We start from the raw sequence: 14,008 nt of genomic DNA on the forward strand, positions 1-14,008 counted from the left end.
TGTTGTGGGTTTCTCGAAGGGGAAGTGGATGCAGCGGTGGTCGGTCCAGTGGAGTTCGGTGGTGTGGCTGAAGGAGACATGTTTCCTGGCGGAGAAAATGGGGTTGAGCGTGTGTCCTGTGGAGGTGGTGGGTGTTGTGACGAGCTGCTTGAGGCTGAGGTTGTCGAGGTTATCGAGCAGGTTGGTGGAGTTGTTGTTGTTGGTGTGCTCGAGGTGGAAGTTCAGGTCCCCGAAGAGTATGTGGTCTGTGGGTGCGAGGGCGTGCGTGCTGATGACGTCGGAGATGGAGTCGTTGAACTGCAGTCAGGGTCCGAGGGGTCTGTAAATGAGGGTCCCTCTGAGGGTGGTGTTTGGATCGGTGTGGATCTGGAAGTGCAGGTGTTCGGCAGTGCTGAGGATGTCTTCGGTGCTGGTCGTGATTCTGAGGGTATTCCTGTGGACAATGGCGATGCCTCCTCCTGGTCTGTTGGTGCGGTCCCTAAGGGTGATCTTGTAGCCGTCCGGGATGGCTATGGCAATGTCGGGTGCTGAGGAGGGGTTCATCCAGGTGTCGGTCAGGAAGGCGATGTCTGGGGAGGCTGAGTCAAGTAGGTTCCAGAGTTCGATGGTGTGTTTGTGGACGGAGCGGGTACTGAGTAGGATGCATCTGAGATGGTTACGTCCTGCCTTGGCTGGTGGGTCGCTGGCGTGAAGGCTGGTGAAGGTGCAGTTCCTGTTGGAGAAGGGTCCGCGGGTGAGCTCCGGGGTGGCCTGATGGCAGGTGGATGAGGGGTCAGCGTTGACTGCGTGGAGAGTGGTGGCGTTGTAGCAGAGTCGTGTGTTGCAGCATTAGGGAGGGGCGAGAACCAGGGGTTCAGCACGGTCTGGGCGCAGACGGGCTTGCCTTAGGCGCAGCTGCCATTAAGTAGGGAGGGGGGAGGAGAAGACAGCTGGGAGCGGGTGTAGAAAATGGTGCAAAAAAAGGGGCAGGAATGCAACGCAAGAGAGAGGGGGGATGGGGCTGCGGCGGGAGAGAGAGAGATGGGGAGACCGAGAGAGAGAAAGCGGAGTGAGAGGAGAGAGAAATGAGGAAAGAGTGTAATGCAGAAGCGAAAGGCAAAAGTAGCACAAAAGGGACAGGCACATAAGAAAAAGCACACAGAGAGCAAAGGAGGAAAAAGGAGGAGAGAGGCAGAGGGCAGCCTAGTAGAAGAGCAGAGCTCTCCCACTAGACACCAGCGATGAGGTGCAGGCAGAAGCCTGCGGGTGGAGGAGGGCCTCGAACTCCTGACAGAGGTCAGGAGTTCAGAGGAACGAGGGCTCTACCTCCCGGTGGAGCAACTGGAGGCAGGGCAGTTCACTGACCAGGTCAGTGCAGTGGTGCATCAGTGGACCTCCTCTTCAGGTATGGTCAATGTCACTAGGTGAAGGTACAGCAGCTCATAAAACACTGTCAGAAGCCTATTGCAAGAAAGGCAAGGAGTTGCTTAACACTTTAGATACAGGATACAGCACACCTAGCATCATGTAAAAATAATACCAGTGTCATCTTAAGGGGACTCTTGTGGTCGAGGATCTGAGGATTTCACTCAGACTCACTCATCTATGTCCCTTTTTATAGAGAAAACGTGTCCGGTAAGAAGTGGACACCATGCTTGAGGGGAAAAAAAAATGCATGGCCAAGGCTATGGGTGTGCTCCAGACCCAAACCAGCAGACATGGTTTTAAGCACCAATGAGCAAGAAGGTGTGAACTGGTTGGAGCAACACCATAACACCCTGGTATTCAGCATCATCAGTCCTTTCAGGAAGGTCAGCCTCAAAGAACATATTTCAGAAGAGGAGGCTTCAGAGGCAGTGACAGAGGACACTTAAAGGCGGCCAAGAAAAGGCACCTCTGTCTCCAAGCAGTGACCCAAGCAGACCTCACCACCCCCACCCCTCAAGCACAACAACTGGGGGAGGACTAGATTATTCCATCCACAATATGAGAAAACAGCTCCAGATTAGTGTGTTCTAGCAAAGGTCCAACAAGGACACTGCTTGGAGTTTCGCACCATAACACCAAATACCTCACCACCTGGCAATCAGTCAGGAACACCAAAGACTGCTATATAACTTGTCCCTTTGCATCAAAGGACTCCAGGTGTAGGCGCCCTCTACCACCTAATCCGAAAGAAAGACAGGACATTATGAAATACATTCGTTTTCAGGCCAGTAAACCATCAGATGCTGCCAGAGAACTTAAAGATGACCACCTGCAAGATGTCATTCCTCTGTTTTGCACAAGGGATCTTATGGCTGTTCTCATTCTCAAAGACTCATACTTCCATATCCCATTTATCTGGCACTTCATTTTTAACTTGTATTCTGATAAGTGGAAAACACTATAATTTCATAGTGTTACCATTTGGGGTCCCAGCAGCCCCAAACATATTCACTAACTGCTTGGCGGTGGTTGCAGCACATCTGTGCTAACTTGCCATTTATATCTTTCCATTCTAGCACAACTGGCTCACCCAGAGCATCAGCAATCCCCGGTGTCTAGCACACATTCAGCAAGTGGTGTCCCTTCCTTTCATCTCTGCCCTCAACAGATACAAGCATGTTTGTGAGCCATACCGAATGCAGTGACAAGAAAAGCCTATCCCAAATGAGAGGAATTGATGGAATGTCAGAGACTGCTTTCTTTTTACCAGGTGTTTTGTTCTCCAGCAGTGAGAACAGGAGTCAAGTTGTTGTAGAATATGGCGTTGTGCATTGCAGTAGTTAAAAATTCTCAATTTCACATGCACCGATTACAAGAGTGTCTTCAACGGCAATGGTCGTTGGGAAGATCTAGTTCTGGTATAACCAAGAGTTTGGCATATTGTGATGGGCACTTCTAACTGTAAATTCTTCACCATTAGAATATTCACTGCAGTGCTCCTGTGCGCGAATCTGGCTTTACCTCACTCCTCCCAGAAGTGATGACGCGGAGCTGCATATATGCACCACCCAATATACCGACATCTGTCCTTTCTTTCTTTCGGTGCCTTTAAACATGGAACCTTAACACGCTTCCTTTTTCATAGGTTGACAAATCCTTTCAACTTCTGTTTTTGCAGTGTACAAGGGAACAATGTCCCCTCCGAATACAACAGGGTTCAAACCATGGTGCGGCAGTTGGAAACAGATGTCCGTGATTGATCAGCACAAATTCTGCCTCTGGTATTAGGGCCCGGGACACATCTCCAAGACATGTGAAGAATGTGCTCTCATGTAGGTGAAGCGAAGCTGTTTGTCTCAGAACACCGAAGGAAGACATGGATCTCGCACAAGTCCTGCTTCAAGTTGAGGGTGCATATCCTTTCCTACTCTCGAGGCTGTTCCTGCAGCAGGTCTTCTTTGCTGTTGTAGTGGTCAGTAAATTAAAGACAAATTCGAAGAGGAAGTCTTAGAAGTCAAAGCGGGACTTGACTCTGTCCCGCAACTCTGTCCAAGGAGAAGTTGGGAGAATGTTCATGTGCCAGTTGTTCTCATTCTCGATTGAGGATATGATTCCACAACTGGACCTGTTCTGAACTGAACTTCTTGGAGCGACGACTATGTCACAGCAGATTAAGCCTTTTAAGAAGGTCTTAATGTGTATTTACAGCATTCTTCCAGCTCCCTTTTGCGTAACTTCTGGGCCCTAAGGATCGGCATGGTCTCTGGCCGGGTCTGCACTTGGCTCTGTCTGAGCACTTCAAACCCGCCTCAGGTTCAGCACCAACTTTGGTGCCAACTTTCACTCTGGCTCCAAGACCTGCAACGGTTCCTTCTTCATCAGTGCTAGTCCTGACTTTGCAGGTCAAACCCCTTCCAACTTCAGAGTCTGACCTCAAATCAAATCTGTCTCAACCTTGACCGAGGTCATGCTTAGAATACACTGCAGTGTACCCAGTTTCTATAACTCTGACTTTAGCAAACACTTTTCCTAACATGGAGCTTTCCTCAGAGGCTACATTGTCTTTTTAGCTCAGGTTCTGACCAGAGTTTGCCACAACCTGACGATGATGATAGGCGCGATGTACCCCTGCATTACGATGACAGTGTGTGCATGGATTTGCAAGTGACCAGTGGGCTTGATACTTCCCGGTACAGGGTTTATTTCTCCCCATTGTACCTCCAATAGTGGGGAGTATTTAATTTGCTATAGTGAATACACTTTAGTAATTAGACATGGGGCTACAACTGATTTCGGTTGAGGTCGAGACAAATGTCCTTACTGAGGTTTTGCAAACTGAGCCAGCCTCATTGGAACCCCTGCTTCTAATTAATGAAGCTCTGGGCTTAAGGGCACTTGGGCTAAGACTTGCCGATTCCTGCCAGTCAGGAGGCAAGCCACAAACCGGCACCTGGTGACCTGGATTTTCTTACTTTGTATCCCACTCCAGAGAGTTGATGATCTAAGGCTTCTGCCCGAGAAGTTAATCCTAATACATTCCCTCAGATCCTTCAGAGTTTTTCAGAGTCAAAAAGAATTAAGGCGTTTGGGAAGCTAATGTTCTCTTCGGCCAGCTTTACATTAAGGCCGAAGAAGTGCAGTCTACGTTTTGGACTTTTATATGCATAGTACCTGGGACATGACCAACAAGATCTTGCCTGTGGTCCTGGAGGAGTTTTTTCCCTCTTTGACTCAAACCATTCACGACAGCCAGGATGTTACCAAGTATGTAATTGAGGTTGGCCTTTATATTACTAATTGCCTGGTGAGCACTGGTGTGCTTGCTCCGCCAACATTCCTGGATACGATCCACTGGCATCCCAGGAAATGTGCAGTCATTCCCTATGGACATGCCTTTTAATGGTCCTGCCTATTTGGTGAGAATGCTGACTGTCCTAGAATGCTTTAAGGAAAGCAAGAGCTATGGTGCATTTGTTGGGCCTTTTCACACCTACTCCTCAGGCTCCCTATTCTGCGCTTTTTTAACATTACTCGAGAGGGCTGGCATTTATATGCCAGCCCTGAGACTCCAGCACCAGCCACTTCAGTCCTTTCTTGGATGAAGCCAACATTGTGCAAGTCACCAGGGACAAAACCCTACTCAGTCCCCGGTCCCTGTGCCACCAGCCTTCAAACCTCTTTATTTTGCCCTAAATAGCACACAACCACTTTTTGGAAAGCAGGATCAGACATTTTCTCCCAGGGTGTCGGGTATCTCATCTGACCGATCGTCCAGAAGGGTAATGCCGTCCCATTTCTCTCTTACCCACCACAACTGCCTCCCACATCAGTGTGGCTTTTTAGAGGAGCATCTCACCATCTTGCTACAAGAGGTGCAAGCCTTACTGATCAAAGAGGGTGCTGGCCTTGGAAATTGGGACTGGTTGTTGCTTCTGCTGTTTTCTCAGGTCGAAGAAGCATGCAGGCCTTTGTCTTACATCAGATCTTCACCCTCTAAAAGCCTTCCTGCAGAAGGACAAATTTAATATATTCTGTCTGCCCTGGATCAGGCAACTGAATGATTGCCTCAGACCTGCAGGACGCTTAATTTTATGTACCCGTCCTGCAGTCCCTCAGACGTTAACTGCGGTTCAAGGCGGGTCAGAAGCCTTTTCAGTTTGCCCTGCTCCCTTTCAGTCTTACCAGCATCCTCAGGTGTTCATGAATGTGAAGCAGGGCTCAATACCATTCTTCGGAGATTAGGGATACCAGTTTTCCCCAGGCGCAACAACTGGCTGCTGAAGGCAAGCTTGGCACACTCAGTCGTAGACTACCTCCAGAGGATGACATATTTGGGGTTCAGGACCTGATGTCGCACATGAACCCTTTGCAGATACTTCTTTTTATAGGAGCTCTATTGGATAAGGTTCAATTCTGGGCATTTCCTCCATCACAACTAGTTCAGAACATTGTTGCTATGATTTCAATGTTTCAACCTTGGCCCTTTTTGTCTTAAGTTGCGATGCCTATTCACGTTGGGCAATCCATCACGCTCCCAAAGTTCTTTTTCCACCTCCCCCTCGAAAGAAGGGGTGCCACTCCATCGACTAGACCCCGATAGAGCCTTGAACTGTTACATCAATGGCACCAGAGACAATCTGGTGGATAATCAGTTTTTTATGGGGTTGTCCAAGACTAACAAAGGTAATGTAGTGCAGAAAAGGACATTCTCGAGGTGGATAGTCCTCTGCGTTAAGGTATGCTATGCACTGGCCAAGGAACGACTGAGGGCTCATTCCAACAGGGCCAAGGCTGCTACCACTACATTGGCACAGAATGCCTGTTCTTGATACCTGTCAGGCTGCAACATGTTCTTCAGTGCACACGTCCACAAAGCCCTACTCCGTGACAGCCAGATCTGATGGTAAGAGCATTACATATTTGTGCCAGTAGGACTTTTTGATCTGAGTCCACTACACAGAACCTCCACCATTAAGAGATACTGCCTTGGTATTTATTCTAAAGGTGATGAATCTGTAGCTAGAAATATCCTTTGAAGAACAACTTCCTTATCTTCAGTAATGCTCTTTCCGGTGGATCTCTGTCTAACCACACATTCCTCACCACCCTTCTCCCTCCCCATTATGCAAAGTGGTCTCTTTTTTAACAAATAAAAGGGTCTCAAATTGGAAAACCTGCAGTGATACCTCCAGTTTTGTGCTCTCTGTCCGAGGGCATAGAAGGACTCAAGAAACTGAAGGCGTCAAGGGGTGGTGCCTATATGGACTCTGCTACGTCACTTCCAGAGCGGAACAAGGTTGTCTGCTTTCGACCCAGGAGATTGGATGGTAGCGTTGGACTTGCAGGACGCTTACTTCCATCTGCCTGCCCACAGACGTTACCTGAGGTTTACAGTAGGCCACAAGCACTTTCAGTTCACTGTTTTTTTCCCTTTGGCCTTACCAGCGCCCCTCGGGTGTTCACCAAGGTGATGGCAGTGGTTGCAGCTCATCTGCAGGCATCAAGGGTTCCAATCTTCCCCTATCTCGACGCTGTTGAAGGCGCCCTCGCCCCATGCTGTTGATTCCCATCTCTGAACTACGGCATTCCTCAAGCATTCGTTGGGGTTCACTATAAACATGCCAAAGTCACACCTGACTCCCTCTCAGACGCTCCCTTTCATCAGAGCTGTTCTGGACACAGTGTAGTTTCAGGCTTATCCTCCCGAGTGACGAGTCCAGGATACCGATGTTTCAGCCTCTATCCTGGATTATGGTGAGTGATTCTGAGGCTGTTGGGACTCATGGCCTCCTGCATCCTTCTGATGACACATGCCAGATGACATATGCAGGCTCTGCAGTGGGACCTGAAGTTTCAGGAGACGCAGCATCAGGGGAATCTCTCCAACATGGTCCAGATCTCAGAGGGAACTGCAAACGATCTGCAATGGTGGTTAACGAACCGTGATTGGGCAGAGGCAAATCCCTCTGCCTTCTCCAACCAGATCTTACAGTAGTGACAGATGTGTCACTCCATTAGGGTGAGGTGGAGATCAGAGGACTCTGGTATCTGGCGGAATTGGGACTCCACATCAACCTGCTGGAGCGCTGAGCGATCCAACTGGCATTTAAAGCCTTTCTACCCTCAATCAGGGGAAGGCTAGTGCAGGTGTCATGAACCACCCCCACCATGTGGTTTTGCAACAAATAGGGCAGGGTGTGTGACCTTTTGTCAAGAGGCTCTGCGCCTCTGGACATGGCTGCAACAGCAGGGCATGTCCCTGGTGGTTCAACACCTGATGGGCTCTCTGAATGCCAGAGCAGACAAACTCAGCTGAAGATGCCTAACAGATCATGATTGGTGTCTCCACCCAGGGTGGCGCAAGGTCTCTTTCAGCATTTTAGATAACCTTGGTTAGATCTGTTGGCCTCCGCCGAGAACGTGCAATGTCAGCAGTTTTATATGCTGGAGTTAACAAGGCAGCTGTCACTCAGAGATGCTTTTCATCATGAGTGGAACTCAGGCCTCCTGTATGCCTTTCTGCTGCTTCTGCCCAGAGTTCTCCAGAAGATCAGGAGCAACCGGGCCCAAGTCATCCTTTTGGCTCCAGATTGGGCATGGAGAGTCCTGTATCCAGAGCTACTGAGCATGGCCATCGATCCTCCGATCAGACTGCCTCACGGGAGGATCTTCTTTTGCAGCAGTAGGAGAGGGTTCTTCACGCATATCTGTCCACTCTCCGCCTTCTTGCTTGGAGACTGAGCGGCGTCAGTTGACAGCTGTTGACCTTCCTCCCGAAGTCTGTAAGGTCATCTTGGCAGCCATGCATCCCTCCACCAAAACGGTATACGCCTGTCGCTGGAGGATATTTGCGGCATAGTGCACAGAAAAGTCTATTTTAATCCCCTTTCTGCCCCCTTTTCTTAGTTTTTACTTTTCATTCTTTCCCTTGCTCTGCTTCAGGCACTCTTAACCGCCATTTGTCTGCCATTTCTGCCTTCTTGCAATAGCCTGATCAACCCTTTTTGATTAAGTCCCCAATTGTACATAGGTTCCGCAAGGGTGTTACTCATCTCTTTTCCCCTTCTCCCATTTATTATGTCTCAGTGGGACCTCAATTTAGTTCTAACTTTGGTGTGTGCTCCTTTTGAGCCTCTCTAGAATTGTCCCCTCATGCTTCTCACATTGAAAACAGCCTTCCTTGTGGCAATTACATCTGCCTTTTGAGTGAGTCAACTACAGACTGTCATCCAAGCCGCCTTACCTCTCTATTTATCCTGACAAACTGATGCTTCGCACGCAGGCCTCTTTTCTGCAAGAAGCGGTAATGCCCTTTCATGTAGGCCAATCAATCACCCTGCCTACATTTTACGCACTCCCACATCCTTTTATGAAAGTAGAGGGACTCCACCTCCTGAACCCAAAAAAAAAGCATTTGCATTCTGTCTTGATCGTACTCAAAAATTCCGAGTGGATAACCAACTCTTCATGGGATATACAGGTGCAAAGAAAGGTTGGGCAGTGCAGAAACGAACCATTTCTCGTTGAGTCGTACTCTGCATCAAGATCTGCTACGCACGGGTCAAAAAGCAGCCTCCTGAAGACTTGCAAGCTCATTCCACCAGAGCTAAAGCTGCGACTACTGCGTTACTTTGTGAAGTTCCGGTCCTGGACGACTGCCACCCAGCAACGTGGGCCGCTTGCACACGTTTACTGAACATTACTGACTGGGCAGTCCGCTTCGTAGGGATAGCCATTTTTCCAGTTCGATCCTGCAGGGCTTTCTCGTGTGAAATTGGTTCACAGACCCACGTCCGGGGACGGTATTGCTTGGGGATCCATTCGAAGTTAAGGAATCCACAGCTAGAAGTCTCTATCAGATGAACAAGTTACTTATCTTTGGTAATGCCTTATCTGGTAGAGACTACAGCCCTCATTTTGAGTGTGGTGGTCTCAAGACTGCCACTCTCGCGATGGCGGTCAGACCGCCACAGACAGGGCAGTCCGACCACCCTATTATGACCATGGCAGCTTGCCACCTGTCGACAGCCCGGCGGTCCCGGCGGACGCAATCCACCAGGTCAACACTGCAAGCAGCTCTGCCCTGGGGATTATGAGTCCCCTTTCCACCAGCCTTTGCATGGCGGTCTCACCCATGGACAGCCCTGTTGCGCTTTTCACTGCCCAAATTATGGGCAGTGAAATGTGCGACGGGTGCTATCACACCCAGTGCACCACAACATGAGTTTTCCACCGGGTCAGCGGGAGGAAACGCTGTTTTCATCCGCTGGCTCACCAGAAAACTCCTTATAGGGCAGCCAGCATACCACCAGCACTGGTGGTATGCTGGCTTCGGCGGTCTTTATAGGTCTTTATGAGGGCCTATATTTTGCTGCAGATTCCTTACAGACCCACCAATCCTCCCCGCTCTGCGAACGGATTTCTAGTGGTAGAGATCAACCTTTCAGGGCCCTAGTTATGACACACCACTGTTCAGTGTTCTTCAGGCTTCCATGCTTCTGATATGGAAAATTGTGAAAAGAAACTGACGTAGGCACACCTGGGAGGTGCCGCTATAGTTACTGTGACATCATTTCAGATGCACCAGATGATGGACGCCGAGGCAATCGACTCCACCTACCGGCACACAGGGGTACTGCTCATGAAAAATCTTCTGCATCCAGTCTGGTGCCTTGGGACACCACTGCACTCTGCACCACTCCACCTTCCACCACCCCACGCCACTGCACTCCGCACCACTCCACTCTACACCACTGCACTCCATGCCACTTCATGCTATTCCTCTCTACTCTATTCTGTACCAATCTACTCAATGTCAATGCACTCCTCGCCACTCTACTCTACACCACACGCTCTTTTCCACTACACTCTACACCACTGTAGGAAAGGGCCCCTTTTTGGCATGGTTACCCCCTCTTTTTGCCTGGTACATGATGTGATTTCGACTGGAAGTGCACTGGGCTCCTGGTGACCAGGTCCCTAGTGCCCAGTCTCTTTCCCAAAATTCTACAGTTGTTTTCCCCAATTGGCACAACTTTTAGCACCCTCTGTAAGCCCCTAGTAAATGGTTCCCCTGGCACCTAGGGCCTGGGGTACTAAAGAGGTTCCCCTAAAGGCTGCAGCACAAATAGTGCAACCCTAAGGGACCCCTCACCTAACACACGCACAGTGCTGCCATTGCAGGTTAGGTGCCTTGGTGCTGACAAAAGTGAAAACATGACCTTTCACTCATCCCTGTGTGCCAGGTCCCCTACCACTGCATATGGTATTTGTAAGTCACCCCTACGGAAGGCCTTACAGCCCTAAGACAGGGTGCAATATATCACGTGCGGACATATCTGCATGGGCAGATATGCCCCTCTATTTCTTCATCAATTCTAGACGTAGTAAGTGGACAGGGAAACCTTTTCAAATACATTTGATGAACACTGGTCAAGACGTGTTCCCCAGCTACATGATGGCTTCAGAGAACCTCAGGATGTTAGGTATCAAACATCTTGTATTAATAAACCCTCACTGACTCCAGTGATAGTTTTATTAATACATGCACCCAGAGGGCACCTTAGAGGTGCCCCCTGAAAAACCTGCTTGACTGCTAGTGTGCTGACTGACTGGTCTCAACCGATCTAGCCACCAATGACACGTTCCTGACCTCCTGAGGTAAGAGCCTATGCTCTCTGAGGCCAGGAACAAAGCCTGCTCTGGACAAAGGTGTTGACACCTCCTCCATGCAGGATGTGCATTCCAGGGTGTTAAGCTTCAAAGGCCTAGCCGCCTTTGTTATGCAACTCAGGTCTCTCCAGATGGCGGAGATGACCACCCCACTCTCCTAACTCCACTCCTTGGCAAGACAAGCAGTAAAATGTGTAAGACTAGGAGGGGTGCCCACATCAAGCCAGACCCACTTGTATGGTGGACTAGTTGATGTGGACACTGCTTTTCAGATTCCTCCATCTAATTGTGGACGGAATTAGCATTGTACGGTCAGGGTTATGCCCAGTTCATTTTTCCCCCGCCAGTCTCTATCCAAGAGGAGTATCTTTGCGCACCATGCCCAGTCGCCCTAACCACTCTGCATCCGAGCCACCCAGACTGGATACCAAAGAACTGGCTGTGCCCCCTTGCTCCAAGACCCCTTGAAACCCAAGCCCCCATTTGGTAGCTTATCCCGTAAGTCCCCCTGTGCAGTCTTTTTCCAGGTGCCCCCCACCTCTTCATCGTAGCACTCCCAGCCACAACCTCACCAGCACTCTGCTCCCAGTGAAATATGGGCACCTCCCGACGAACTGCTGGTAGTACTTTGGACCTTGGTCCACTACATTCCCAAACCCTGAAGGTGAACCCCTGAAACCAACTGTATCTATTTTAATGCATCTCTGACCTTTCCTCCCATAGGAATGCATTGTGCCTAAAAGCTCACATGTTTGAATGTTTTACTTACCTGTAAAAACTGATAATAAAAATAGTAATTACTTTTGAATGACGTTCTTGCTTTTTTTTTTAAAAGTGTTATTTTTCTAATTTGGTCTCGGATTTGTTCTTTGAGTGTGTGTCTCATTTATTGCCTCTGGGAGTACAACAAATGCTTAGCACAGCCCTCTGATAAGCCTAACTGCTCGCCCCCAGTACCACAAAAGAGTGTTAGTAATATCTAATTTAGCCTTTTTAAACCAATTGGGGAACCACTGGACTCTCTGCACAGTGTACTTCTTTTTAGCACACCATATAGAGAGACAGCTCCCTACAAGCACTCCAATCCAGACAAACCTACTCTGCACAGCTCCACTCTGTTCCTTTCTGCACCAGTGCACTCTACACCAATGCACTCAGCATCATCAATACACTCACCGCCAATGCACTTTACTCTGTAACACTCAACTCTGTGCACCTGCACTCTACGGCAATCTACTGTGCGCCCCTCTCATCTACTCTGCAACACTGCACTCTGTTCCACTATACTCTACTTAATGCCATTACACTCTATACCACTCTATGCAACTGCACTCTACCCTGCACCACTCTACTCTGAAACAGTCTGCTCAGTGCCACTGCACTCTACACCACTAGATTCCACTCTGTGCCACTCCACTCTGCCACCGTACTCTACGCCACTCAACTCTTAACCACTGCACTCTACACAACTGCACTCTGTCACTGCACTCTATGCCATTGCACTCTACTCCTGATCACTGTAATGTATGCCACACTACCCTACTCTACACCACTGCACTCTGATGCTCTACTCTGCAACTCTGCACTATTTGCCACTGAAATATACACCACTCTGCTCTGGTCTGCTCCGCTCTACGCTACTCCACTTTACACCACTGCACTCTGCAGCACTATACTTTACTCTGCACTGCTCTATGCTACTCTACGTCACTGCACTCTATGGCACTATACTCTACTCTCCACCACTCTGCGCTACTCCTCTCTGCACCACTCTATGCCACTCACCTCTACTTTGCACTCTGCCCCTTGACTCCACTCTGTCACCACACTGCATTCTATGCCACTGAATTCATTGCCACTGCACTCTACACCATTATACTCTGCAACACTGTACACCAATCCACTCTACAGCAGTCCACGCTACTCCAATCCACTCTATTCATTGTCTCTCCAGTGTATTCTGCTCTGCGCAACTCCACACTTTGCCTCTCCAATACACAACACTTTCTGCCTTTCGACTCTACAACACTCTACTCCACTCTTCGCCATTACACTCTACGCCACTCATGTTTAGTTCTGCTAAACAGCAACCACGCTGGTGTACAACATGGCTAAAACATATTGCCCAAAAGCTCTTGCACAGGCAAGACCTGTTGGCTTTGCCAATGCTTGTTATTCAGGGACTCCATTTGGAGTAGTTAATTGACCAAACACATTCATCTCAGAATAGATTACCACCCTTTATATTCTCCTCTACATATCAATTGACTTCTTTACTACCTTTTTGCATTTGATAACTCATTTAGATTTTTTTGATAGACATTACAAATCTGCCTAGATTAAAAATATTTTCCTTGATTTTTCTCCTAGAGTTCATACCAGATTTTCTTTCTTGCCGTTGAAGTCCACCACAAACTGATACTATGCAAAAAACACTGAGGGATACACAGAAAGGTCTTCCCACAATGACAGTTCACATTGTTCTAAGCATTTTCTTGAAATATTCTATAGGTCACCACCAAGCTGCTGCTGACTGTATATTCTGCTACATATCTAGTACATTTAAAAAAAATGTAAATCTGCTGTCTTTGTCCAGTTATGCTACGGCACCAAAAATATCTCTTACAACTTTTAGGTGTATTTACCCGGCTTCCTGTCCAGCAACCTATATTACAAATATTTGAATGATCTAATTCACTCAGTACGTGGAGATGAGTATGCCTGGGGGAGTAGTCTTGCAGGTCAAGGGTCCCACTACCCAATGGATCATGAGACAGGGGGCTCCGACACTACTGGCACTCAGGTAAGATGATGTCTGGCCATTGTACTGTGCAGTTTGTTTCGGGTTCAAATCCAGTTTACACCAAGAACTGGCAGAGTCTGTTTCTCTGCTCCAGGTGGTTGAATATTTAACTGGCTGGCTGCTGGT

The 14,008-nt window shown here is 48.6% G+C and overlaps 1 protein-coding gene across 1 annotated transcript in view; it reads left to right on the plus strand.

The window, feature by feature from the left end:
- AKAP10 (A-kinase anchoring protein 10) overlaps positions 1-14,008 on the plus strand; it is a 384,577-nt gene that overhangs the window by 289,230 nt on the left and 81,339 nt on the right. The window contains exon 10 of the mRNA XM_069226353.1: positions 13,715-13,882. Coding sequence (XP_069082454.1) covers positions 13,715-13,882 — 168 coding nt within the window. The remainder of the gene's footprint in view (positions 1-13,714; positions 13,883-14,008) is intronic.

This window comes from Pleurodeles waltl, chromosome 3_1 (assembly GCF_031143425.1).
Source record: "Pleurodeles waltl isolate 20211129_DDA chromosome 3_1, aPleWal1.hap1.20221129, whole genome shotgun sequence".
Classification (NCBI taxonomy): domain Eukaryota; kingdom Metazoa; phylum Chordata; class Amphibia; order Caudata; family Salamandridae; genus Pleurodeles; species Pleurodeles waltl.